Source organism: Phaseolus vulgaris, chromosome 9 (assembly GCF_000499845.2).
Source record: "Phaseolus vulgaris cultivar G19833 chromosome 9, P. vulgaris v2.0, whole genome shotgun sequence".
Lineage (NCBI taxonomy): Eukaryota > Viridiplantae > Streptophyta > Magnoliopsida > Fabales > Fabaceae > Phaseolus > Phaseolus vulgaris.
This window is the reverse complement of record NC_023751.2, coordinates 8,267,648-8,293,314: the sequence shown is the minus strand read 5'-3', so window position 1 is coordinate 8,293,314 and position 25,667 is coordinate 8,267,648. Positions and strand designations below refer to the sequence as shown.

At 27.4% G+C, this 25,667-nt stretch overlaps 2 protein-coding genes across 4 annotated transcripts; both read left to right on the top strand.

Moving 5' to 3' along the window:
• The first annotated feature begins 2,590 nt into the window (after positions 1-2,590).
• Positions 2,591-13,030, top strand: LOC137822998 (WAT1-related protein At5g64700-like). Of its 2 annotated transcripts, none has more exons than XM_068628062.1 (7): positions 2,591-3,064; positions 3,171-3,233; positions 9,470-9,586; positions 9,682-9,919; positions 10,010-10,184; positions 12,297-12,448; positions 12,658-12,798. In XM_068628062.1, the coding sequence occupies exons 1-6, from the start codon at positions 2,871-2,873 to the stop codon at positions 12,428-12,430; spliced, it is 921 nt and encodes a 306-aa protein (XP_068484163.1). In that variant the 5' UTR covers positions 2,591-2,870; the 3' UTR covers positions 12,431-12,448; positions 12,658-12,798. The 2 variants fall into 2 exon arrangements, with proteins under 2 accessions (XP_068484163.1, XP_068484162.1); XM_068628061.1 differs by having other exon boundaries at positions 2,592-3,064; positions 10,010-10,168; positions 12,658-13,030.
• Positions 13,031-15,996: 2,966 nt separating this feature from the next.
• LOC137823001 (uncharacterized calcium-binding protein At1g02270-like) lies at positions 15,997-20,464 on the top strand. Of its 2 annotated transcripts, none has more exons than XM_068628066.1 (10): positions 15,997-16,373; positions 16,483-16,587; positions 16,682-16,787; positions 17,984-18,204; positions 18,293-18,369; positions 18,451-18,559; positions 18,652-18,777; positions 19,283-19,390; positions 19,468-19,575; positions 19,764-20,464. In XM_068628066.1, exons 1-10 carry the CDS (start codon positions 16,218-16,220, stop codon positions 20,001-20,003), a joined length of 1,356 nt encoding a protein of 451 aa, XP_068484167.1. In that variant the 5' UTR covers positions 15,997-16,217; the 3' UTR covers positions 20,004-20,464. The 2 variants fall into 2 exon arrangements, with proteins under 2 accessions (XP_068484167.1, XP_068484168.1); XM_068628067.1 differs by having other exon boundaries at positions 19,767-20,148.
• The last annotated feature ends 5,203 nt before the right edge of the window (positions 20,465-25,667 follow it).

Here is a 25,667-nt window from a genome sequence, read left to right as displayed (position 1 = left end):
ATAATATTATATTATATAATACAACAAATATTAAAATAAATTTTAATATTTAATTATTTATAATAATAATAAAATCATAAATAATAATTATAATAATAAATATATAAAAATAATAAACATAGAATAATAATAGTAATAAAAAAACAAAAAAAGCTTTATAAAAAGCTTTATGAAAAAGTTTTTTCTACATTAGATAATTTGTAGTTCTTTTTCAATCAAATTTGTTGATATGATAACAATGCTTTAACCAAATGTGCAGTAGATATAAATAATTTATCATCATTCATTTAAATTTATTTTAATTGTAAGAGAAAAATAATAATATTATAATTTCATCAATAAAATTTGTTATTTTTTACTTTTCATACCTATCACAATTTTTTTTCTTACTTTCCTTCACTCTAAATAATTTCATTTTCTCTCCTTATTTCCATTTTTTTTTTATAAAAGGTACAAAAAATTAAAGTTTGTATATTGATATGTGAATACAAGAAAATCATGAAATATAAATTGTTCCTACTAGGGAGATGGGACCTAGAGAACTATTGAAGTTTTCTTCTCCTTTCTTCGGTCGGTCAGGTTGTTGGGTGATGAATTGAGGTTCTTCTCGTCCTCCTGTTTCTCCTTCGGCACTCAATCTCGGGTGAACACCGGATGGTTGGGGTACCTGCGAAGGCACTCCGACTCTCAAATCAGGAAAACGGGTGATGGTGTTCAGGTAGGTGAACAGTAATGAATGACGTACCTTTCCACTTGGGAGGCGTATTAAGAAAGAGTGGACTTTAAGCCTAACTCAACCCCATAAAACCGGCTCATAGGGTTGAGGTTTGCACCCATTTATATATTATGAAATGTCCTTATCTCTAGTCGATGTGGGATCTCCAACACACCCCCCTCACGCCGAGAGTGATAGATAGAAGCTCGTGCGTGGGACTATATATTTTGGGTGGTCCGATAGCGGGTGGCACGATAGGCCCAAGACAAACACTCGCTAGGATAGGCTCGAAATGGCTCTGATACCATATTACAAAGTGGACTTTAAGCCTAACTCAACCCCATAAAACCGTCTCAATGGGATGAGGTTTGCACCCACTTATATATTATGAAATGTCCTTATCTCTAGTCGATGTGGGATCTCCAACAAGGCGTGCTATTTATATTATTCTAATGGGCATACCTTGTGTGGGCCCGTTTATCGGAGTGGATCCTGCTTAGGATTGTATTACCTAATTCTTAATGGCGGATTAACTTCACTGACCTTGGTTTGAGCATTAACGGTAATATGGGTCGGCTGTCGGCTAGGTTTCCATGGTCCCGGTTGCCTCGCCTAAGTCTCTAAGGTCTCGGCCATGCTTCCCTGGTCTTGATCAGGTAGACCGTCGGCCTCGTCGTCTCGGTCAAGTCTCTTAGGTCTCGGGCAGCCAGGTGGGTCTCGGTCTCGCCCATACCGGTACATAAACCAATTTTTAGAGACAAAAAATAATTAGTTGTTATAGAGACTAAATTAGAGATCATTTTAAAGACTAAAAAATTTTTGGTTTCTAAATTAGTTTTTATTATTGTTAAATGGTTTTTAAATTGGTATCAAATTAGCAACCAAGGTTAAAATTTAGAAATTAAATAATTGATAGTTAAAATTTTAGTAGTTAATTAGATACCAATTTAGAAACCATTTAATAATAATAGAAACTAATTTAGAAACCATTTTTTTTTTAGTTTCTAAAATAATATCTAATTTAGTTACTATAATAATTAATTATTATTTTTTTTATCTAAAATTGGTTTTTATTTCATGTTTTTCTTACAGCGTGTTAATACCGCACACAATAAAATACTCACCAAACAAACAAAATAATGTTTAATTTTATTTTAATTTAAAATATTATTATATTATTATAATAGGTTGTGGTTTACTTTTTTTTGGTGTAAAAGTATTTTTTCCTTAAATTTTCGTACAGGCACCCACTGCTTCTAAGTTCAACCCTGGCTCTGCTCATATTTATTCTTTCGCATCAAACCCAATCAATTTCATTACTTGTATTTTCTAATTTCTGTTCTCACTCTCTCTCTCTCCCTTCTCCCTGCTTAAACAACATCATATATTTTTCAAATAAATTAAGATTCAAACAAAAAATATAAATTTAATTATCACTTATAAATGATTTTATAAATTTTTTTTAACAAAGAAAAGAGTATTACAACAACCATACAACCCGTATAATTTTTTCCTTATTTTTCTTTATTATAATACAAATGTTTTTATAGAAAATATATTGTTCGAAGATCATAAAATAATTATAAAAGATAAATTCTTCTTTGAAATATTAACACAAATATATATTTAAAATTCAGACTTAATATAATATATAAATAAAAAACATTAATGGGAGCATGTAACAACTCATCTGCATGCTGAATGGTAAAAAACATATCTCTACTATATATCAATAATGTATATGTTGTTGTATAACATGTGATGTGTGAAATATCGTTGAAAAATGTCCCTACTTAATTAATAATGCATGTATATAATATACATGAAGCCACAAACATGGCTGACACGAGAGTTTCCTAACTTACTATATATAGTTTGTGCAAACGAAATGTATGGCATCTGTTATCATTCTCTACCCTCCAAAATTTTCCAACTTCTACTTATGCTTATGCTTTCTGAACCATGTTTGCAATCTCAGTATTAGATTCTCTATAGTTCATCTTTTTCCCTATTTCATGAGCTAATAATCAGATAACACCAACTTCAGTTCCTGATTCCTGTGCCAACCCAAACAAAACCCTTTTCTGCCCACATTTTGCTTCATTCTTATCTCTTCAGATAAGGACAATTCAGAAGAGAGTGAGAGGTATAGAAGATGAAAATTGTTAAGGAATGGTTCAAGGGGTCGCAGACTATGCTTAGCATGCTTTTAGTGCAAGTTTTTGCAACGGGGATGCAGATTCTAACCAGGGTTATACTTGTTGAGGGCACTTTCATTTTCGCACTTATTGCCTACCGTCACATTGTTGCTGCTGTTTGTGTTGCCCCTTTTGCTTTCTACTTTGAAAGGCAACTAATTGAGCTTTTCTTTCATGTTTCTGCATGTCTGAACTTTCTTCCACTTCTTCATCTCACTGTTTTCTTTGGATTGAATCATATGTGTTGTGATTTGCAGAGGCCGCCAAAAGAAGTTGAGGTGGTCGATTTGCTTCTGGCTCTTCCTTAACGCATTATTGGGGTACGCATTAATTTGCTTATGCAGTTGATTATTATAAAAGATACGTGTTACATAAATATTATTAGTTAAGATTCTTTCATATAATAGTTTCTCATATACGTGAAATATTATTAAATCTAGATGGATCTTCATGTTACTCATTATATCTATTATTTTCTCCTTCTCTACTTTTTTCCCTTTTTCTCTTTCTATTTTTTTTTTCTGGATCCATTGATCACTTCCTGTTAGTATGAGTCTTTGTCGAACATAAGAAATAGTGTGAAATTGAGAGAAAAAATGGGAAACAAAGTCTAAAGAAATGTTTCAAATAAATGTTGTTTTTTACAAACGAAACGTGAAGGAAAGAAATAAAAAGGATTAATATATAGGTTAAAATATATGCAGTTAATTGAAGAAAAATGACTGAAAAATGAACACAAATGAATAGAGATATTAGCTTTATCCAGTTTCTATCAAAACTAGCTAGCTTTCTGTCCATACATAATTTGATAGCATAATCCATTGTAGTGTATGAAAATTGACCTTTGCATCTCCAACACTCGATTTTTCAAGTTTTATAAGGATTGCACAGATAATTGAAGGTATCTTTATCTAATTGTCTGTGGAAAATTGATTTTTGCGAGCAAGAATCAATTTTGATGGCTGGAAATTTGTTGATGCCTGTAAAAAAAGATAGTATAATTTTAATTTATAATAATCTCATCTCTCTAACTCTTTCTACAGTAATCAAACAATTAAAAAACCCATTAATTATTTCTTATCAATCTTATCCTTTTAACTTCATCTACCCTAATGGTTTTCTTCCTATATCAAATACTGAATACAGTGGACAGTTATGTTTGCTTATTCACTGATGCAACTTTTATACAGACATATCTTATCTTATAAATACAAACAGCAAATTGTCCTCTGAATGTGCCCCATTTGTTTTGGAACTTTTTATTTTCTGTTAGTACCAGCTCAAAATACAAACTAAGCACTGTGAAAAAAAAAAAAACAAGACAACCTTCTACTTAATTTGTCAAATATGACATGACAACCACCCTGCATTTATCGATGTCGAGGGATAGGTGACACTAGGCACGTACCTCCTAAATCTAGTAAACAGTGGAACACTGACTTATATGGTGATTATGAACTTATGCTATGTTTTTATTGGGTTGGTTGTGGTGAGAAGACACCTTTTATATTGGAAATGACGGAAGCTACAGATTTTCCAAACAAATCTACAAATTAATTTGCTTTTGAAGTCTCGAGTTGGGTATCTGCAGCTTTCGGTTTCTCTAATCAATGCAAAACGTATAATTAGGTGTTTTAATTCTTACACGTCACCTAACAAGTGGAAATTAGGGTTTTGACACATGTGAAGGAGATAGACAAAGAGGAAGTACCTAGACTAGTTTAAGAGATAAGTATAAAAACATGTGGATATATAATTATTTAATTATTTTTATTTATTTTAAAATAATAAATAATTATAACTAATTGTATATATATTTGGATTTTTATCAATTTCAGTGTTTGATAAGTTAATTTTTCTTAGTTGTTGTTGAGGGTGAACTTCTTCGATGAATAATTGATAGTGTTTTTATCGAAATTTTGAAATAGGTTGAAGTGTGAGGTATTATCTTATTTATATTATTAATTCTTGTATAAGAGTTAAATCATCCTTAAATTAATTCATATTTATTTATTATTTCGTATTGGTAATATATATATATATATATATATATATAAATAATCGATAACATCAATACTTATGAACATGTAATTTATGTTTTTTTTTTCATTAGAAAAAATATCTATATCCACATAGTTTGGAGAAAGAAAAAAAAATGTTATATCCACACTTTTTCCCCTCTCGTCTTCTACCCATCAACATCAACAACATATGCTTTCCCAAATCTTCAAAAAAATTTATCTTCATTTATTCTTCACCTTTCTTCTACACACTTGCAAAAGTTTTTTTTTCTTCATTTGTTATTTTAAATATTCAATATCAGTGATATTGATTACTCCCATTAGAAAGGAAAATAATTTCAAGATTAGTTAACAACTTATGTAGAACAGAGTATTCTATTTCGTTTGTAACACACATTGATAGCTGAGGTCAAACTTGTACAAAAGTTATGTATTTTGCAATTTTTATAAATCACGTTTTAGTGTTTGAATATATAAAATAAATATTTGTTTTTGTATAATTATAATTAATAATAAAAAATGTATTTAGTATATAAATTATATTGTAGTTAAAATTTATAATAAATAAAAATTATTAAACTACATATTTGTATTAGATAATTTATATTGTAATATTGATTTACTAATATTTTTAAAAATAATCAAAATTTAATTTAAATATGGTAAATTGAAAGAAACATATATTAGACATTATGATTTGTTTGTAGAGGGAAAAGAAAATCGGAAGATGAGAAAAATTTGAAATTTCATATAGAAAGAAATTGAAATATTCTTTTATTTTTTGAGTTTTTGCTTTTAGAATTCAACTTTTCTCTCTATTTTGTTTCCACTTCTTTTAAATCAAATATTTGTTTCCCACGCAAATATACCATTAAGAAAATGAAGTTAAAATAATATGATTTTTATATCGTTGAGATTCTTTTTAAGTAGTTGTTAAATCAAATTAAATTTAACTTAAATTTGAAAAATGTATTCAAATTTTTTTAAAGTAAAAATAAATATTTAATTTTATAAGATTTATAGATACATGACTCAACAAGAATAAAAATAATTCCTAAAAATACTATTGTTCAAGAGTAGTACTTAAAAACCATTCAAATATGAAAATATTCAATTTTACAATATAAGAGTGGATAAGTAATACATTTTTTAATTGTTTTTCATGTGATTAATTTTATTAATTTTTATCAGTATTATTTTATAAAATTTAAAAATATTTTTTCATATACATTTATGTAATAATATGGGATGAATAAATATATTAATTTATAGAAATATTTAAATACTTGTTTAAAAATTAAAATTTGTGAAAATAAAATATAATAAACACTACAAGAAATTCATTAAATAAGAACTAAATTTATGGACAAAAAATAATTAGTTTATATTAACCAAATTAGATACTAATTTAGAGACTAAAAAATTATTTGTATTAAAGGTGGTTTTATTATTAATAAAATTTATAAAATGGTTTTTAAATTGGTATCTAAATTAGCTATCAAGGTTTTAGCTACTAATATTTTAAATTTTAAATTGGTCTCAATTAGTCTTTTAGAAACTAATTTAAAATTTAAAATATTAGTAGCTAAAACCTTAGTAGCTAATGGTTAGATATCAATTTAAAATCACTTTATAAATTTTTATTAATAATAGAAACTACTTTAAATATCAATATTTTTTTTAATCTTTAAAATTGTCTCTAATTTGGTCTATTCCTAACTAGTTATTATGATCTCTAAAATTAGTAAAATTAGTTGTAATTTAGTAATTTATTTATTTTTTTATAAAAAGCTTTCATGTTAGGCATCACTATGCAACTTGACATCTCAGCTAGGCTGACACCTCAAATAACAACAATCATCTGCCATCACATGAAAAAAAATATTATTAAAAAAAAGAAAAAAAGAAAGAAAATACAAAAATATGGGGGACTAGACCAAAACTCATATGTTAACAAAAACGATACATAGGTAGATTATACCTATTCATAAAGAATTCTAAAAACAGACTAGCTGGGAGGCTATTATACCAATGAAATGATTCTCTATGAAAAAATTCTAAATTAGTCAACTTATCAGCATAGACATTCCCTTCAAGAAAAATATGATTTACCCTAAACCTGATTGTCCCACAAAAATTAAGACAAGTATTCCATCGATTCTGAAGCATCCACGGAACATTAGTCCTAGCAGTAAACGCAGCACAAACAGTAAAAGCTTAGAAAAATAAAAATAACTTTAACAATGGCTAAGAAAATTAAAAATATATTTAGGTCATATGTATGTATGTGTGACATGTGTGCCTTTGACATACAATAAACAATTTCAGAATACTGGAACTTCTTTACAGAGAAGAAAGAAATCAATCAACGTGGCCCTAGCCTATAGTCAAAGCACTTTTATTAAAGTATCTGTGATGTTCTCTGTTAATGAAATTCATCCTAGTTACCGCGTGTCATCATATAAAAAATAGTATAAAATTAAAAAAAAATATAAGAAGATTACACAAAATTCATGAAAAAAAAATATTTTTTTAAGAGTAGACTAAGTACCTAATGAGTTTAAACTAAAAGAAAATTAAGAAAAAATTAAAAAACAAATAAAAGAACATTCTTTAATGCGTAAAATCCCAAAAAATCCAATCACATTGACCATAATTTATATTTAGTAATAAAATCCTATGATGTATGTTATTATTATTACTTTTTTTGAGTTGACTTATTTTCGAAGGTCAATTTTTATTGACTTTCATTCCAGCTTTTGGAGAACGAGTTTTCTAAATATTTGAACTAATTTAGAATTTAGGTTCAATTTATAGTTTCTTCTTATCTATCTTTTTAGTTCAAAACCTAAAGATCAAATTAGTTTTTTTTTAAGAAAATATCATCTCAACTATATTCACTATCAAGATCAGACATAACTCTCGGATCTCTTCTTCATACTTGAAAGAGATTTAAAAATAACACATTTTACAACAACTAATTTAAAATTTGTTGCATTAGTTGTAGATTTGAAATAAACAAATCCTTCTAAAAAACTATAAATGATTCATTTTTTAACAAATCATTCTATTATTATTATTATTATAATTAGTAATAAAATATTATTATTTTTAATAATATTATTATGAATAATAACACTATTACTATTGTTATTGTTAATATTATTATTAATAATAATATTAGTAATATTATAATAGTATTATCAATGCTATTTATTATTATTATTATTAATATCAATATTAAAATTATTTATTATTATTAATAGTATTCATAATAATAATATAATAATAATATTTTGAATTTCAATTTTAGAATCAGTGTGTTTAGAATTTTGATTTCAGTGAAAAATATTTAGATTTTGAAAGTGGTGGAGAATGAAAAACAAAACAAAACTTATTATATATTTAAAATTCGAAAGAATAACGTTTTTTTTTTTAAAAAAAATTTACATTAATTAATATGATTTAAAATATCCATAATTTAAAAAAAATGGTTAATATAATCATTATTTTTTATCAGCAATAAAAAATAAATTAAATATGGACCACTTCAACGGTGATCCAACTCTTGTAGAGATCCTGACAACCTCACAACACCAGCTCTAGAACTACTCGACAAAATTACATCACTTAACCAATCTCATACAAACCAATGGATCAAGACACCAGTCAGAGTAGGAAAAAAAATCAGAGTGTGACTTTGAATTAACCCAAGACCAAACCTTTAATTGAATCAATCATAACAAACATTTTTAAACAATCAACCATCCCCATTTGAAAATGACATTATTCCTGTAATTCCAAATTTCTCTAACAACTGTCATTCAAATTGCTCCCCAAACATAATTAGTAGAATCAGAGAGACGTTACACAACCTAAACTTACCAGTGGATCATTGTGACTCACTTACATTACGCCAAGTCAAGCCAAGCCAAACAATAACTCCATATAGTCAAAGCAATTTTGCATTTAAAAAACAAATGACGACAAGTCTCTTCTTCTACTCCACAAAGACTACACAAACAGAGACAAGTGCAGAAGGCACGAGTTTACTCCAATCATATTTTAATAATGGTTTTCTATATTTAACGGAAACTTTAATTAACCACGATTTAAAATATCCACAACTAAAAACCACAATTTAAATATTTTAGGTCAGTTTTATTCTTTTCTAAAAAAATCACGTCATAAAAGTGAAACTTAACACCACAAGACAATCATGAAATAGAAACCAATTTTTTGAGACAAAAAATAATTAAGTGACTAAATTAGAAACGATTTTGAAAACTAAAAAAATTGGTTTCTAAATTAGTTTCTATTATTGTTAAATAATTTCTAAATTGTTATCTAATTAGTTACCAAGATTTTTGCTACCAAATTTAGAATATAAATAATTGGTAATTAAAAACCTTTCTATTTTATTATTTGAACAAAAGACATCCATATTTGGTTTTATTAGTTGTTGAATGATTTGAATAGATTTAGGTGTTGTAATTAAGTTGTAGATAGTTTTTAATTATATGATATGATTGCAGGATAACAGTGGCCATGGGACTGTTCTATTATGGTCTGCGAGACACATCAGCTACTTACTCTGTGAATTTTCTGAGTTTGGTTCCTATCACCACTTTCATTTTCTCTATTATATGCAGGTATATATATATAGAAAGAAGAACCATATACCTGTATTTCATTCTACTGATACCTGAAGTTTATACCAACTCACACCTTGTCCAAATGAGTGCAGAATGGAGAGGGTGGGGTTTGGAAGATGGGCGAGTAAAGTGAAGACAATAGGAGCAACATTGTGTGTTGGGGGAGCCTTAACAACTAGTCTCTACAAAGGGAATGAATTCTATATTGGTCTAAGTAGCCATCATATACACACTGCAACAACAGTTGACTCATCCAAAACCCACATGCTTCGTGGCACTCTCTTTTTGCTTGCTAGCTGCTTCTCATACACAGCTTGGTTCATCGTCCAAGTATGTATAATATATATCCCTAATACTTTCTTGATTTCTTCATTTTGAATAATATTATGTTCCTAAAATGGATACTTTCTATCTAATCAGGTTAAGTTGCTGGAAATATTTCCATTCAAATATTGGGGAACAATGCTTACCTGCATTATAGCATCAATTCAAGCAGCAATAGTAGGAATATGCTTAGATTGCAGAAAAGTTACTTGGAGTTTGAAGTGGAATCTACAACTTATGACCATAATATACTCGGTAAGATGTATTCAATGTAAGTACCTTCAATTGCTGCTACTTTAATTACTGATACCTTCAATTACTGCTACTTTTATCAAAGTTCTTCTTTTCAAGAACTCTGCTCTGCACTCTGATCCTTCTTACTTGCATTCTTTCTTCTTTCTTCCTTCATCATGAGTGAAGGAAGATATTGTTCAAGTTATGTTCCTCTCGTTATCTCATACTGAGTTTTAACTTAGATATCAAAGTATTTTTTTTTTGCAGGAACTCCACCTTCATTGACTATTTTTGAACTAAAAAAATTTAAAAAATATTATTTTTATAAAATAATTAAATATCTTATGATAAAATATATTGTTTGGACAATAAATTTTAAAAAAAATTATTATTTTTAATATTGTGAAAGTAATTTGATTACTTAAAAGTGGTGAATTTCAAATTCAACAAATAAAAATTTGAAATTTTTCATATTCTCAACAATTCTTATATTTTTTAGTATTTACCCGAGAAAGATAATGATATTGTTGGTTTGACTGAGGTTTAAATGTTATAATCTTAATAATTTTTTTCATAAATATTGGTGGAGATTTGTTTAAGTGAATTGTGTTTGTGTTTCGGTTGACATTACAAAGATTATTTTACTATGCCTGTAGATAAATGTTATTTTATAGTCATCAACATAGTTAGGATATTCTTGATCAATATTAATAGTTTTTTTTAGCTTATATCAAACATTTTATTTATTTATGTCAACTAAGTTATTTTTATTTTAGATCAGTTATAATTTTAGATTATTTTATAAATAATGTAGATTGATGTTATTTATCAATATATTCTAATTACAATTCTCGTAACCAATATTGGAGGACTGCCTCTTTATTGATTTTAGTTAAGATTTTTTGTTATTGATTTTAGTAGGAATTATTTTTAGATTATATTTATTATAAACAAATATTTTTTTTCTCTCTCTTCCTCTCAACATTAATAATGTTGGATGAAGAGACTGATTCTTAAAGATGATAACTAGATATTTTGACATGAATGTTTGTTGTAATTCTTTGTTATTGTTGATATTTGAAGTGATTTTTTTTATTAACCATACCAATGTTATTTTTTGTCAATTAATACTAAGATTTTTTTTTGACCAAATAGGACTAAAATTGTTTTTTTTACCCATGTTAGCCAAAGAAAATTTTGTGACATAAATCGAGAAAAAAACATCAATATTAATTTTAAAAAAATCATTGCGAGCTTTAATAAAAAAATGCAACATCAATCAATATAAACTAAAAGACATCCAATAATTATATTTTTAAATTATTAAAATTATATAATATTTAAATACATTCTTGTATTTAGTAGTAATTGAAATATTTTATTCAAAAAATTAAAGTTTATTAAATTAAATTATTTTATTAAAATAAAATATTTAAAAATTAAAACAATTTATAATAAAAACAATTTAAATGTAATCTATATAGATATATTTTTAACTTGATATTTGCCTAAGACAATATAACTTTTACCCTGATATTATTTATTTTTTATATACATATATTAAGACATAGCTTAATACATGATTTGGGAGTTTGATGTTTGTGCAAATTAAATTAAGACAATATTATTTGAGTTCTCAAATTCAAAACGCCTCATTGAAATCACTTTATATTGCATATATGTGTTTTTTTTATAAGCACAGAACAATTTTGGCCCCTTTATTAATAAATGTGATTGTTTTCAAAATATTATGAGATGGGAGAAGTTGTGTTAAAAGTAACACAATTTTTATTATGCTAATGTCTTACAACTTTAATTCAACATAATTATATATAAATTACGTTGCATTCATGGCAATATTAATTGTTTGACTTTGGCATGTGTAGAACTTGAAGGCCTCTTTGAAATCTGGCCAAATTTTTAAAAAAATGCTTAAACTTCTGGTGTTTTATAACAGGAACTACCTAAGATCCTTGCAGTTAACTGATAGATGGTGTGGAATAGCATGAGGCCATTTATATTGGCTTTGATCGACTTTAGTTATGAAAAGTATTCGGAGGAACCTTAAGTTTCGACAAAGCAAGTAAAGGAATGAAGATGTCAACTACTATGCTTCGAAATTATTAATGAATGAGACTTGTTTGTACAGGGAACACTGGCCACTGCTGCTACGTTTTGCTTAATTTATTGGGCAATTTCAATCAAAGGACCATCTTATCCCACAATGTTCAATCCATTGGCTCTTATTTTTGTGGCCATATCAGAAGCTATCTTACTGGGTGAACCAATCAGTCTTGGCATGTATGAAACAATATTTTTCCTAATGTCATTTACAAGTTCTTTTAATTTCTCATCTGCAATGTCATTTATTTCCTTCAAACACTTGCTCCACCCACTAGCAAGAGAAACATCTTTAAGACATTAACTATGTTTTTGATAATCCAATGTTGTTATTTGGGCATTATGTTTGAAAGTGGTTAATGAAAATTTGAAACTTTAATTATCTGCAGCTTGCTGGGCATGATTTTGATCCTAATGGGGTTGTACTCATTTTTGTGGGGCAAAGGAAAAGAGACAGAAAGTATGCTTGAAGCATCCATAGAGGTTTCAACAGGCATGGCAGCACAGTCTGTTGGAGTTCATTCCACAGCCATGGTGGTACCAAGTATTTCACCTAGTAATGCAATTCTTGGAGATGATGAGAAGACCAATACAAATTGAAAAATATAAACTCAATTGTATACTCAATTGCTTAGTCTTAATATGAGGTTATTAGAACTTAATTCTAGATCATTAATGAACCAAATATTCTTAAGATTCATAGAGTTACATGAAACATTAGTACTTTTCAATTAATAAATGCAAAATCGTGACCTATACAAAGTGTAAAATCTTATTCACTTTTTTTCTATTTGGGTTGCTGAAACGAATTTAAATTACGATAGAATAGAAATATTGACAGAGAATTGGTGACTTGATAAAAATCAAGAAAATAAAATAATGCCAAAGTTCTATTTTAATATCAATTTTTAGTTCCTTTCTCTCTGAGATAATTGATTACTTTAACCTATGTAATTAATTGCTTGAAAATGTCAGTATAACAATATCATGTAACAATTAATTAGGAATAATTTCATAATCTCTACGATATCAAAATACAAAAGATGATGCGTTTCTCAATATGATGATCATCTCTCCTTCTAAGAAAATAGAAAACAGGTAATTAAAACTTTGTCGTGTTTTTGGCTTATAAAAGAACATAACCAGTTGCTTGAAAATAAATAAATTTGACTTCACGAATTAGTTCCTTGTACGACCATTTAAAACCCGCAATAGTTTTAGAAGTTAAAAAAAAATACTATTAAATTAAATAGTTAATCTATACCTATTTTATTATGGGGAGAGATTCATAGTTAACTATTTTGTTGTCATCTAACAATAGTAGGAGTGTGAAGAGATTGATTACTTTTCTGTTTTAAACTCATATTTTTATTTATTAAATAAATAATTTTTAATTTTATTTATTTGTGGTCACTTAACAGGAGAGTTGAGAGATTGATTATCCTCTTTAAAACAGTTATGAGAAGCAATTTTGAATGTAAAATAGTTTTTTAATATTTTCACTCTTATTTTATCTTTCTCTTTCCTCAAATCTCTGGAAATCCAATAACATATTCGACTCAATTCCTCATATAACACTATTTACACTTATATTTTCCCATCTAACACCCTTTTGTTGTTATTTTCCTATCTAGCACCCTTTTGTTTTTATTTTCCTATCTAGCACCATTTCAAAAGTAAAAAGGTAAAATTAAAGAATTAAAAAAAAAAATTTAATTTTGAATGCATTAAAAAAATAAATATTTTTAATATTTAAAATAGTTAATGAATAAAGAAATGAGTTTTTACAAAATAAAAATAAAAAAGTAATAAATTAAAAATGTTTAGTTTAATTTTTTTTTAAGAATGAAGAAAATAAAAACTTTAACCCTACAACAACATAAAATTTGAATTTATAAACATAAATTAATATTTATTTATATTATTATTATTATTGATGATGTAATCATGTCAATTTTAAGTAAAACATACCAGACATGATTATAAAAAAACAAAAGTCAATTAGTATTAATTAGTAGTGGACATACAAATAATATTGCAGAGTATTGGTCTGTACACTGGTCAAATACTATGCCCATGAAAAGAATCTCAAAGGGGACATAAGATAACAACATGATCGAACAAAAAAAATATTCATATTATCAAACACCAGGACACACAAAAAGAACGCGTCCCACCATTACGCGATCGCCCACTTCTCGTCATTAATTATGTTTCATTTTGCACAAATTATTTAAACTATCATTGAAGAAAATATTAAATGAATGATCATTTCTCATCTATTTTCATTTTTATGTTCAACATATACATTTTTAGTATCGTCTTATATCTCTTATCTTTATATTGTTTTGATTTGTTTTTTATTTTATTTTTTATATCTTGTATCTTTATCTTATTTTGTCTTGTCTTTATTTTATATGTTTTATGTTTTTAATTATTATTTTTTTTCTTCCATTCTTTATTTATTTCTATTTTTGTTTTTATTTTTATTGTTGTTGTTTTTATTTTCTATATTTATTTATTTTTGAATTTTTTTCTTCTCATTTTTAAGCATTAAGTGTAGCATTTGCATTAATTTTTTTTTTAGGATCTTGACACTTCAATATTATCTGGGTTCATTACTAATTACTAATTAATATTAATTGACTTTCATTTTTTTTATAATTATATCCTCTATTTTTTTACTTGAAATTAACATGATTACATTATCAATAATAATAAAAATAAATACTAATTTTAATTCATAGATTCAACTTTTATGTTGTTGTAGGGTTTAATTTTTTATTTTCTTCATTCTTAAAAAAAATAAACTAAACATTTTATAACTTATTACTTTTTTTATTTATTTTGTAAAAACTTATTTCTTTATTATTATTTCTAACTATTTTAAACATTAAAAATATTTATTTATTTAATGCATTCAAAATTAAAATTATCAATTTTTTTAATTTATTAATTTTTTTACTTTTGAAATGATGTTAGATAGGAAATTAAAAACAAAAGTGCTAGGAAAATAAAAACAAAATGGTGTAGATGGGGAAATAAAAATGTAAATAGTGTTTTATGGGGAATTGAATCAACATATCTCTCATATATACAAATACACATGAATTTATATTTTTTTATTTAAATATATATAATAATAATAATAATAATAAATGTGCATCTTTATTCCCACTAGTATAACTAACTTAAATATAAAAATTAATTTTTTTTCTATCCTTATAAACAAGAGCAATTTTTTATTTGGTCCCAAAGACTAATTTTACGTTTTTCTTATGAAGTGTAAAGAAAATATCAACATATTTCTATAAATGAAATGAAAAGTAATTTATTTTTAAAAGACCAAAATCCAACATGATCCTATTCACAATGATTAAAAATATATTTATTCCTAGTTATAATGTACATATTTAAAATAAAAAACATAAATGCCCTAACAACTTCTTTCTTATGGTGATGAATTTGAATCTATAAATAAATAAAATATATATTTTTTAAAAGTATTTATTTGAACAGAAAAATAAGCCCAAGAAAAAAAAATAGATGGACAGATAAAATATGTTTGACAGGAAGATTGTTAGTTAATTATTTTGGAGTCATATTTTTGAATTGTTGAACTCAAATATAGTGGGTTTGAATAGCATGATAATCGTGATTCGGGAAGATACTCGTTGTGATTGAGGTGGAATCCCTATTTATGAGACATAAAATCTCAACGTTTTTCTATTATCAATCATTTTTTCTCAATTCTTTTACCCTCTCCCTCTCTCTCTTTCTCTCTCCCTCCTTTTTTCACACCTCCATCGTCATCTTTCCTAACGAACCCACTTCAATTGCTGTTAACGTTTTGATCATCGTCGTGGGTACGTGACACAGAAAGAACAATAACAAGAAACGCATCTTCAGGGGCAGGGAGCAGCATTGGTGGGTTGGGTTTGGACGTAGAATGAGAACGGATAGGTGGGCTAATAGCATGGGAAGGATTTCAAGGTTTGGGGGTTTGGCACTTGCTTCTTCCATTAAGGAAAACCAACAACAACCTTCTATTACCTGCACCACTTTTAACATTCTCGCTCCCATTTACAAGCGCATCAACGATGAGGTTCTTATATTTTTTTAGCATTTTCAATAATACCAGCAATATGAATCAATCACCCTTTCAAAAGGGTAATCTCAATTTTCATTTTTTTTTTATTGTTTGATGGAAGCAGGATCCGAGTTGCCGCGAGAGCGACTACAGAACGTATTGGTTGGAGAGGAATCACAGGATATTGGACTGGTTGTTGAATGAGAGGTCTTCAATTATCTGTCTTCAGGTTTGTGTCGTCAAAATTGAAATTCAGTGCAGGGAGATATTATGATTGTGTAATGCGACGAAAGCTAATAATTACGTGGGTTTTGCTTTTGCAGGAATTTTGGGTTGGAAATGAAGAACTTGTTAATTTGTATGAGAAGAGACTTGGAGACGCTGGTTATGTCAGTTTCAAGCTTGGAAGGACAAACAACCGTGGAGATGGTATGATAATATATTATGCACATTCTCTCTCAATTCCTATGAACTCCCTTTCGATTTTTACTATCAGTTTTGTCGGAATTTCTTCGTCTTCTTTATTATGTTGTTTGATGATTTTAAATGGGTAGTTGTTACTTTTTTTTTTTTCATGGGACTTTGATTTAACAATCAAATATTGTTCTTCAAACGTCAATTAATACTCTTCCCTCTCTTGAGGTAATCTGCATGCCATTATTCCACAGAATATGATTAAAAAAATGCATTGCAGATATTTTAAATTCACTGATGAATATTCCAAAAGTATCAAAATAAAATGAGACTGAAGGAGTATTATATTGTTAGATTCATGTTCAAATTTGTGTTAAAATGGTGTTTTCTAATTGTAAATATATATATATATATATATATATATATATATATTACTTTGAATTATGAGATGGAAAAGTTGGTTTTGGTCCGCAGCCCAAAAATATAGGTTTTTAATTAGTGTGTTTGATCCATTCCGTTCAATCTGTCAAACTAAGATAGAGATTAGAACGGGTTGATGGTCATCCCGTTTTTATTTAAATTAAAATAAAAATATTTTTTATTATAATATAAATAGTATTATAACTTAAATTATTAATATTTATAAATTAAATTTAACATGCAGATATAATACTTATTTTAATTTATCTTATTAAAAATATTAATTAATCAAATAAATATTTAAAAAATATTTATATAATTAAAATTGATTTAAATATATATATATATATAAATAAATAAAAATATAAAAAATTGATGGACTGATAGTCTTTTCACAGAAGGAGTCAAAATATAAATAGTAGGTCTGACTAAATGAACGTGTCCCGTTTTGCCACACCTATTATGGGTGTGAAGAATGATAAAAACAGACTATTGGTTGTCATGTGAAAATTCAAAGAGAAGCCACTCCTCCCATGTAGGATCAAATACTAATTTGTTGTTGGAGTTGGCAAATGGGAATAGCAGAGAGAATTTATTTAGAAAAGGCACAAACAACTAAAATTGTTTTTAAAGGAAAAATGTGTTCTGTTTTAGTTTTCTTCTGAATGGAAGTTTGGTTTAGTTAAATACTAATAAGGCTCTCATAATAAGGTTATCTTCCATGTGCTTAGTTTTGTTCCTCCAGTTGAAGATTTGTACAAATTCTGATATAATTTACTCCGGATCTGCAGGTCTTCTTATAGCAGTGCAAAAGGAAAACTTCAATATTCTTAATTACAAGGAGTTACACTTCAATGACTTTGGAGATCGTGTAGCTCAGTTGTTACATGTTGAATTAGCTTCTCCGTTTACACAATGGCGAAACAGTAATATTAGGCAGGAAATTTTGATTGTTAACACTCACCTGCTATTTCCCCACGATTCAACTCTATCCCTTGTACGACTGCAGCAGGTATCTATATCTAATATAAATCACATACCCAATATCAAGCTTCGTCTCTCACTTAAACTTACATACCTTAATATTTTCTTTTCTGCAGGTTTACAAGATTCTTCAATACGTAGAATCTTATCAGAATGATTTTCAACTCAAGCCAATGCCAATCATGCTCTGCGGGTAAATTGGAAATTAATTTTCATGTACTTGTTTTGTTTAAAAGACTTGAATCCTGGTTTTATATGCTGCTTTTTATTACAGTGACTGGAATGGAAGCAAACGTGGACATGTCTACAAGTTCCTGAGGTCTCAGGGCTTTGTATCTTCTTATGATACTGCACATCATTACACTGATGCAGATGCAGACAAGGTCATATATTTACCACTGTCTTTTGTTTTATTTCTTTTGTGTAATGTGCCAACTTCTAATCACTTATATTTATTTCTTTTAACATTGTGCAGTGGGTTAGCCACCGCAATCATAGGGGAAATATATGTGCTGTTGATTTTATTTGGCTCCTAAATCCTGACAAATATCGAAAACTACTAAAAGCAAGTTGGAGTGAAGCAGTCTTTGGTATGTTCAAGGTAAATCATAAAATAATTTTGACGGAGAAACAGTTCTTTTGCGTAATAATTTTACCATCTTTGGTTTGAATTTTGGATGACAGGTGTTTCCTATAAGATTTAAACATTATTTTCTTTTAGCAAAAGTAGAGTTGGACACTTAGTGAGGCAAAACATTTAGTATATTAGAAAGGATTGTGATTAGTTGTACTCTCCTAAACGTTAATACATCTAATTGGTGTATTTAAACTTGTTATAAGATAGTGCCAGGTACAGACGTAGATTACTACTATAATAATATTGTGGAACAGAGAGAGCAATGGGGTAGAGTTTGTTGCAGAGAATCTGTATTGCTTATAACACGTTATGTCAGGGAGGAAAGTCTTACTTTTATTGTAATAATGCTTTCTTTATAGCTCCATTTCAGTGCAATTTTGCTTATCAAGTCAAAGCTAGAACCTCTCCTTTGGGTTTTTTTTTTTTTTGGAACAGAATTGTCATTGAAGACAAATTTATACTTTTTCAGTATCTGGTACGGAGAGCTTCATTGACTGAGAGTGATGCATTTGCCTTTCTAAAGGCTGATAATGAAGATTGTATTACCTATTCAGGTTTCTGTGAAGCACTTACACAGGTATGTTGCTAAACACTGTAAAATTTCACTCAATGCTCATCTCGCCTGATGTTTATGGGTTTCTTCATTTCGTGCAGCTCAGTTTAACTGGGCATTGCCATGGATTAAATGACGAAGAGATAAAGGACTTGTGGCTCCAGGCAGCTGTAGATGGAAATGGTGTTCTTGATTATAAAGAATTCCTGGTAAAGTAATTGATACTGAAATTAGCTCTTGACATAAATATACCACTATAAAATTGAAAATTCTTATTTGTTTGTCTTCACTGAGATAAAGCTTGTTTATCATCGTTGTAGAATAGGTGATGGAATTCCCTTTTGTTATTTTAATAATGCTTTCTTCCTTGTTTGGTGATACGATTCGGATGATGCAGCAGCAAATCTGGAATTCAACAGCTCCAGATCAGAGTGATGACAGCAAAAATGGGGAACAGGATGACGGTGTAAATGATTCACAGGATCAAACAATTGGTTTCAGTGTAAAAAATGCAGTTCTGTTTCCTCCAGAGGTGGAGAAAGGTAGATGGCCTGAAGACTACTCCCTTTCTGATCATGCACGGCTCACTGTAGTGTTCTCGCCAATAAGAATGCCATGCTCCCAGTTGATTTGCTAACAATATGCTTGATTTTGGCCACTCATGCAAATGGTTTTGGAATTAAAGACTTGTTTTGATAAGGAATGGGTGAAACAGTGGAACGAGTAAGCAAAGATTCAAAAGTTGTTTTCTGGGGAGATTTTATAGAGCCCTGTGTTGTGATTGCTGCACCATTGGCCAGAAAGTCGTCTCACTGCTAATCTAATGATGAAGTGCCACTATAGTATCTCTGGCATTGCTCATGACCGTCGTTGCAGTAAGCAACACTCATCCATCACCCAGTTTGTTTTCCCCATTTATTCATCTCCGGTGAAAGATTAGGACCAAATGGAAGCAAAAGAAGAATGATCTGTACAATAGTGAATAGGTCCTAGGTCCCTTTTGTAGTTTGGTAAGATGCACCAATTCATACACATTCTAACATTTTTCTCTCTCTTGATAGAGTTGTGATAAATTCAAATTATACAGAGTTTGGTAAATTAGTTCCACACTTTCACTTTTAAGAACTTAGGTTATCACATCCCCCTCCTAAGAAGCTAAATTCTTTGAAAAATTTTAGTTTGGAAAAATTTTCAGAAAAAAAGTTTACAATTCCTCCACCCCCTATGAAAAAAGAACGAGATTTGCGTATTAAACAAACATGCTTAATGTTTTACATATCAGAGACCACTACTTCACAATAAAAATGAAAACTTGAACAATGGCAAGTTCAGAAACCGAATTTAAGAAGGATGTTAACTCCTTTTTGTGTTGCGAAACGGGTGGAGAAGCGAAGACAAGAAAAAAAAAGGGGTTGACCACACTTGTTGCGTTGTCACATTATGACCACAGAATCCAGTTATATTTTTATTTAAGTGTATAATTTTAACTTTTATACTTATTTTTTAATTATAATTTTAATCTAAATTATTTAACTATTTTAATAATTAAAATCAATATACACACACATATTTATAAAGGAGGAATCCACTACAACAGAAATTTAAGAAAGTTATTTTCCGTCATCTCCTTTATTTTCTTGTAATCTAATAATTAAAAGGTAAGTATAGTTGATTTATTGGACAATGTAAATTTGGTAGCTTATGTATGAGAATTCATCATTGGGTCGAAAATCAACTTCTAAATGGAATATGAAGCAAATGATTTACAGTTATGAAGCAAATTGTTGAAGGTGTTAGGCAAATGGCAAGTAAAAGAGAAAATATGACAATCCATGCTTTAGTTTCCAATATTATTAAAGGTTATTAAAGTGAGATTCTTTAACCCTTTTTGAATACCTTAATGTTTTTTTTTTTTTTTTCGATCCTTTTCCTCGGAAATCGCAAAGGAAGAAAAAGTTATATGAACTTTAATGTTGCAGGGAATCCTTAACAAAGATAAAGTTGTTATTTCCTTTTCTTACTTTTGTGGTTGGAGCTTGGAAGAGCTGCGTTGTTATTTGGTAATATTTTCCTTCCCACGTTCTCTCGGATTTAAAACGAAGAAAATTAAAAAAAGAAAAAAAAACGAGAAATATGTGAAAAAAACATTTGCACGTAGATAAAATCCTACAGGGTTTGGACTGGATTTTTAGATAGTTGTGGACCGCAACCAAATAATATGAATAAATTATTGTTTCATGCACCTTAAACTCACTTTTGTCGTATGCTTCTGAACTCCAGGTGGTATCTTAAATTTCAGTTTTGAGTTCTGTACCTTCTGATGCATTTTGAGGACTAGAGATTTTAAAATGAATTATCTCAATATCCATTTGTAAGTCCAAAAAAAGTTAAATTTATATTAGTTAATTATAAGGATGTTTATTAGATTCTATTATTCCATGATGCAACCTGGTGTATTTCAATTCAATTATATTAATATTTGGTTAAATTTTATTTATGATTAAATTAAACATAACTTTAAAATTTATTTTATGTGTGATTCGTGATGAGTTTGGTATGGGTGATTACATATCTAAGTGTGTTTCATTCTTATATTTGTCTCATATTCACTCATAATTGACACAATCCTAAATAAACTTAAAATTTTTGCGGCACAATACATATTTTTTCGTCTCCTTTTTATCATTCGTCTTTAACTTCACCTTCACCGCATCTTAGCTCTAGCAATAAACAAACAAACTTAAACATTTGTGGTTATCCATTTTTTCATCATATCAATCTTAATATTCTCGTCTCTACCATTCATCTTTGTCATTTGTCTTTGTCTATCCGTCTCCATCACGTCTCAACTCTAATATTAGACAAACAAATAAAAATATTGTTGTGGTGTGTCTTCTTCTTCACATCAACCCTATCATTCTCTTCTTTGTCATTCTCCTCACCATTTGTATTCGCTATTCACCTTTGCCTCCTCTTTTCCAATACAATCTCGTGTTCGAACTCTGTTCAATTGAAATGTTTTGCATTTTACTTTTCCATTCTTTTAAATGAAAATATTATTTTCCTTCTTTATTATCCTTTATCTTATTGTCACTACCATGTTTATAATTTGCAAGAACACAAGACTTTCTTATGGGCATAAAGCACACCAACAATGTGCATTGCGTGATTTTATTATGTTTTTTTTAGTTGAATAGGTGGACGTGGTGAGTGGATGGTGATAATGTTGATTTGTAATTGTTTTTTATTGATTTATTTATTATTCTTATATGAAATAGAGGGTAGATTATTACTAAAATGATAATTTGTAATTGTTCTAGTGTCCACATAAATGGAAAAGATAAGTTATAATAGGTTTACCACTAGCACAAGACGTATAAATGTCTTAAATCTTAGGTCACTAGTAACATCCTTTGAACTTACTCAATCTACACCATTTGAAGTTCAATCACTATCAATGTTAGAGGTTTCTGCACAAATAAAGTCATTTGAACCGAAAACCTACAAAGATTCCTTCAAAGGTTTGAGTTTATTAAATAGGACAGATGATGATGTGATTTGCAAGCAATGTGGCAAGTAAAATCAAACTAATAGTAAAAAATATGAAAGTCTTAACTTGACTAAACAATCAAAATGATTGTCATATAAACCCCATTAGGGATGTTGATAAGAAACAAATGGCATTAGGTATTGGAAAAGGACGCGAGGGTGACCCTAATACCATGAATTTGAAATTTGTTGAATTTAACCAAGAGAAAACTCTTATTATACTTGCTAGAATGATAATAATTGATGATTTCCCTTTTAATTTTGTTGAAAATGAAGGTTTTAGGAAGTTTATCAAAGAAACTTTACCCTATTTTAAAATTCTCTCCCTATGTCACCATGACTAGATATTGCATGCTTATATTTAATGATGAAAAAATGAAGTTAAAGTCTTTGTTAGCTAGAAATAAACATATACGATATCACTTACACCTATTACATGAATATCAATTTAAAATGTGAATTACATGTGTGATTACTCATTATATTGTTAGTGCATTTAGATTACATAAGAATATAAAACTTTTCTTTAATTGTTGACCACAAAGGTGAAAGTATAGGGAAAACATCGGAGAATTGTTTAAAAGAATGAGGTTTTGTTATGTCTTTAATGGATTTTCATGGATTTAGGTAGAATTTGGACAAATCCATTAAAAATATTGGGTTGGATTTTTGCATTTTTTTTATGTTAAACTAAATCTAACTCAACTTTTAAGTGGATTGAATTGAGTTGGGTCAATTAGAGAAAAAACTTTATTTTTTTATTAAAAATTTGTAATTTTCAAGTATCAACCTAAGTAAAAGATATCTCGTTGTTAAAAAAATAATTCAAATTTTCAAGTAAGTCAATAAGTCAAATCATAAAGATCTCACATATTCGTTTAAACAACTCTCTTATTATCCCATTGATTTCACCTTTGTGGTAAAAAAATTCAAAAATACTTTTATATTTTCATATGTAACTTAAATAATAGTGAGTTGTCAGGCACATATAATTCACATTTAGAATTTATGTCCATGTATCATTTGTAAACGAAACCATATGTTTATTTCCAAATGATAAAGATTTTAATTTCATCTTTTCATTATAAAATAGAAACATACAATATCTAGCCATGGTCACACAGATAGAATTTTAAAGTAGGGTTGAGCTTTATAAACCCTTTTATTTTCAACAAATAACGTAGAGAACGAAACAGTTTATTAAACGTGAAACATATTGATTAAACGTGAAGTAATTATTTTTTATATTTTTATCTCTCTTAAAAATTATAATTTTTATCTCTTTTTGATTTAATTGAGATCTTTTAATTAATTTTTAATATTAAATATAATTAAATTTTAAATGCTGATACATATATACTATTTTGGTTTATTGACAAGTTTAATTGAAATATTTTATTTATTTTTTAATATTAAATATAACTATATAAATAATAAATGAACAGCATAATAGCTCCTATATTTTTGCAGTGTAAATAAGGGAATTGACAATTTTCTCTTTATCAATTAATGCGAAATATTTTTGATGATATCCATGATAAATCTGCAGCCACTATTTAACCATTTTTTTTATAAAAAGGTATATTTTTTTTACATAATTTGTTTAATGGCTAAAATATAATATTTTTTTAGTGTATTAATATGATTTTTTATGTTATTTTCTATTATATTTTGTTTATATTTATATTTTTTATTTTAAGAAGAATGACTTAAAATATATATATATATTATTACTATTTTCATATTTTAAAATATTATTTCCACTTTTATTTTCCCAATTTTATCATAATGCTAATCTGTTTCACAATCAATACTAACAACCACTATTATTTTTAATATTGTTTTCATACCTTGTCAACGTTAATAACTAATGTAATCTTATGTTTAGGGTGGTAACAAGTTTTACTATAACATTTAGTGTAAAAAAAATATTAAATAATAATTAAATTTAAAAAAAAAAATTCCTACAAGAAAAATTTAATTTATCTACGGATTTCCATAATAGGTAAATCAACATTACCTACGAATTATCCAAAGAATAATGTTAATATATTTTATTTTTAAAATTTTAATTATTATTATTATTTTTAATTATTATTTATAAATATTATTTTTACCAATTTTTATGATTATTATTAAATATTATTAATATTGTTAAATATTATTAATATTGTTAAATATTATTAATGTTATTAAATATTATTAATATTTTTAAATATTATAAATAGTATAAATATTAAAAAATATTTTTATTAATAGTATTTATATTATTAATGTTATTATTAATAATATTATTAATGTTGTTATATTATTAATATCATTAATACTATTATTATTATTATTAATATTATTCATATTATTAATATAATACTAATTATATTATTTAAATTATTATATTAATATTATTAATTTTATAATATATAATAATATGTGTACTTATTAGTTATGGTTATTATTATTTATGAGTATTAGTTATGATTTTATAATTTTTTATATTATAATAATATTTTTAATATTATGTATATAATTATTATGATAATAGGTGGTTGGTAATAGATATTCGTGGGTGATAGTTTGTAGGTAATAGAGATTCGTGAGTAATAGTTGGTAGGTAATAGAGATTCATAGGTAAAAGTTGATAGGTAATAAGATCCGTGAATAATAGTTGGTAGGTAATGCTGAATTTACCTATGGATTCAGAATCTGTGGATAATGTCTGTAGGTAATGTTGTCCGTTGGTAATATCCGTAGG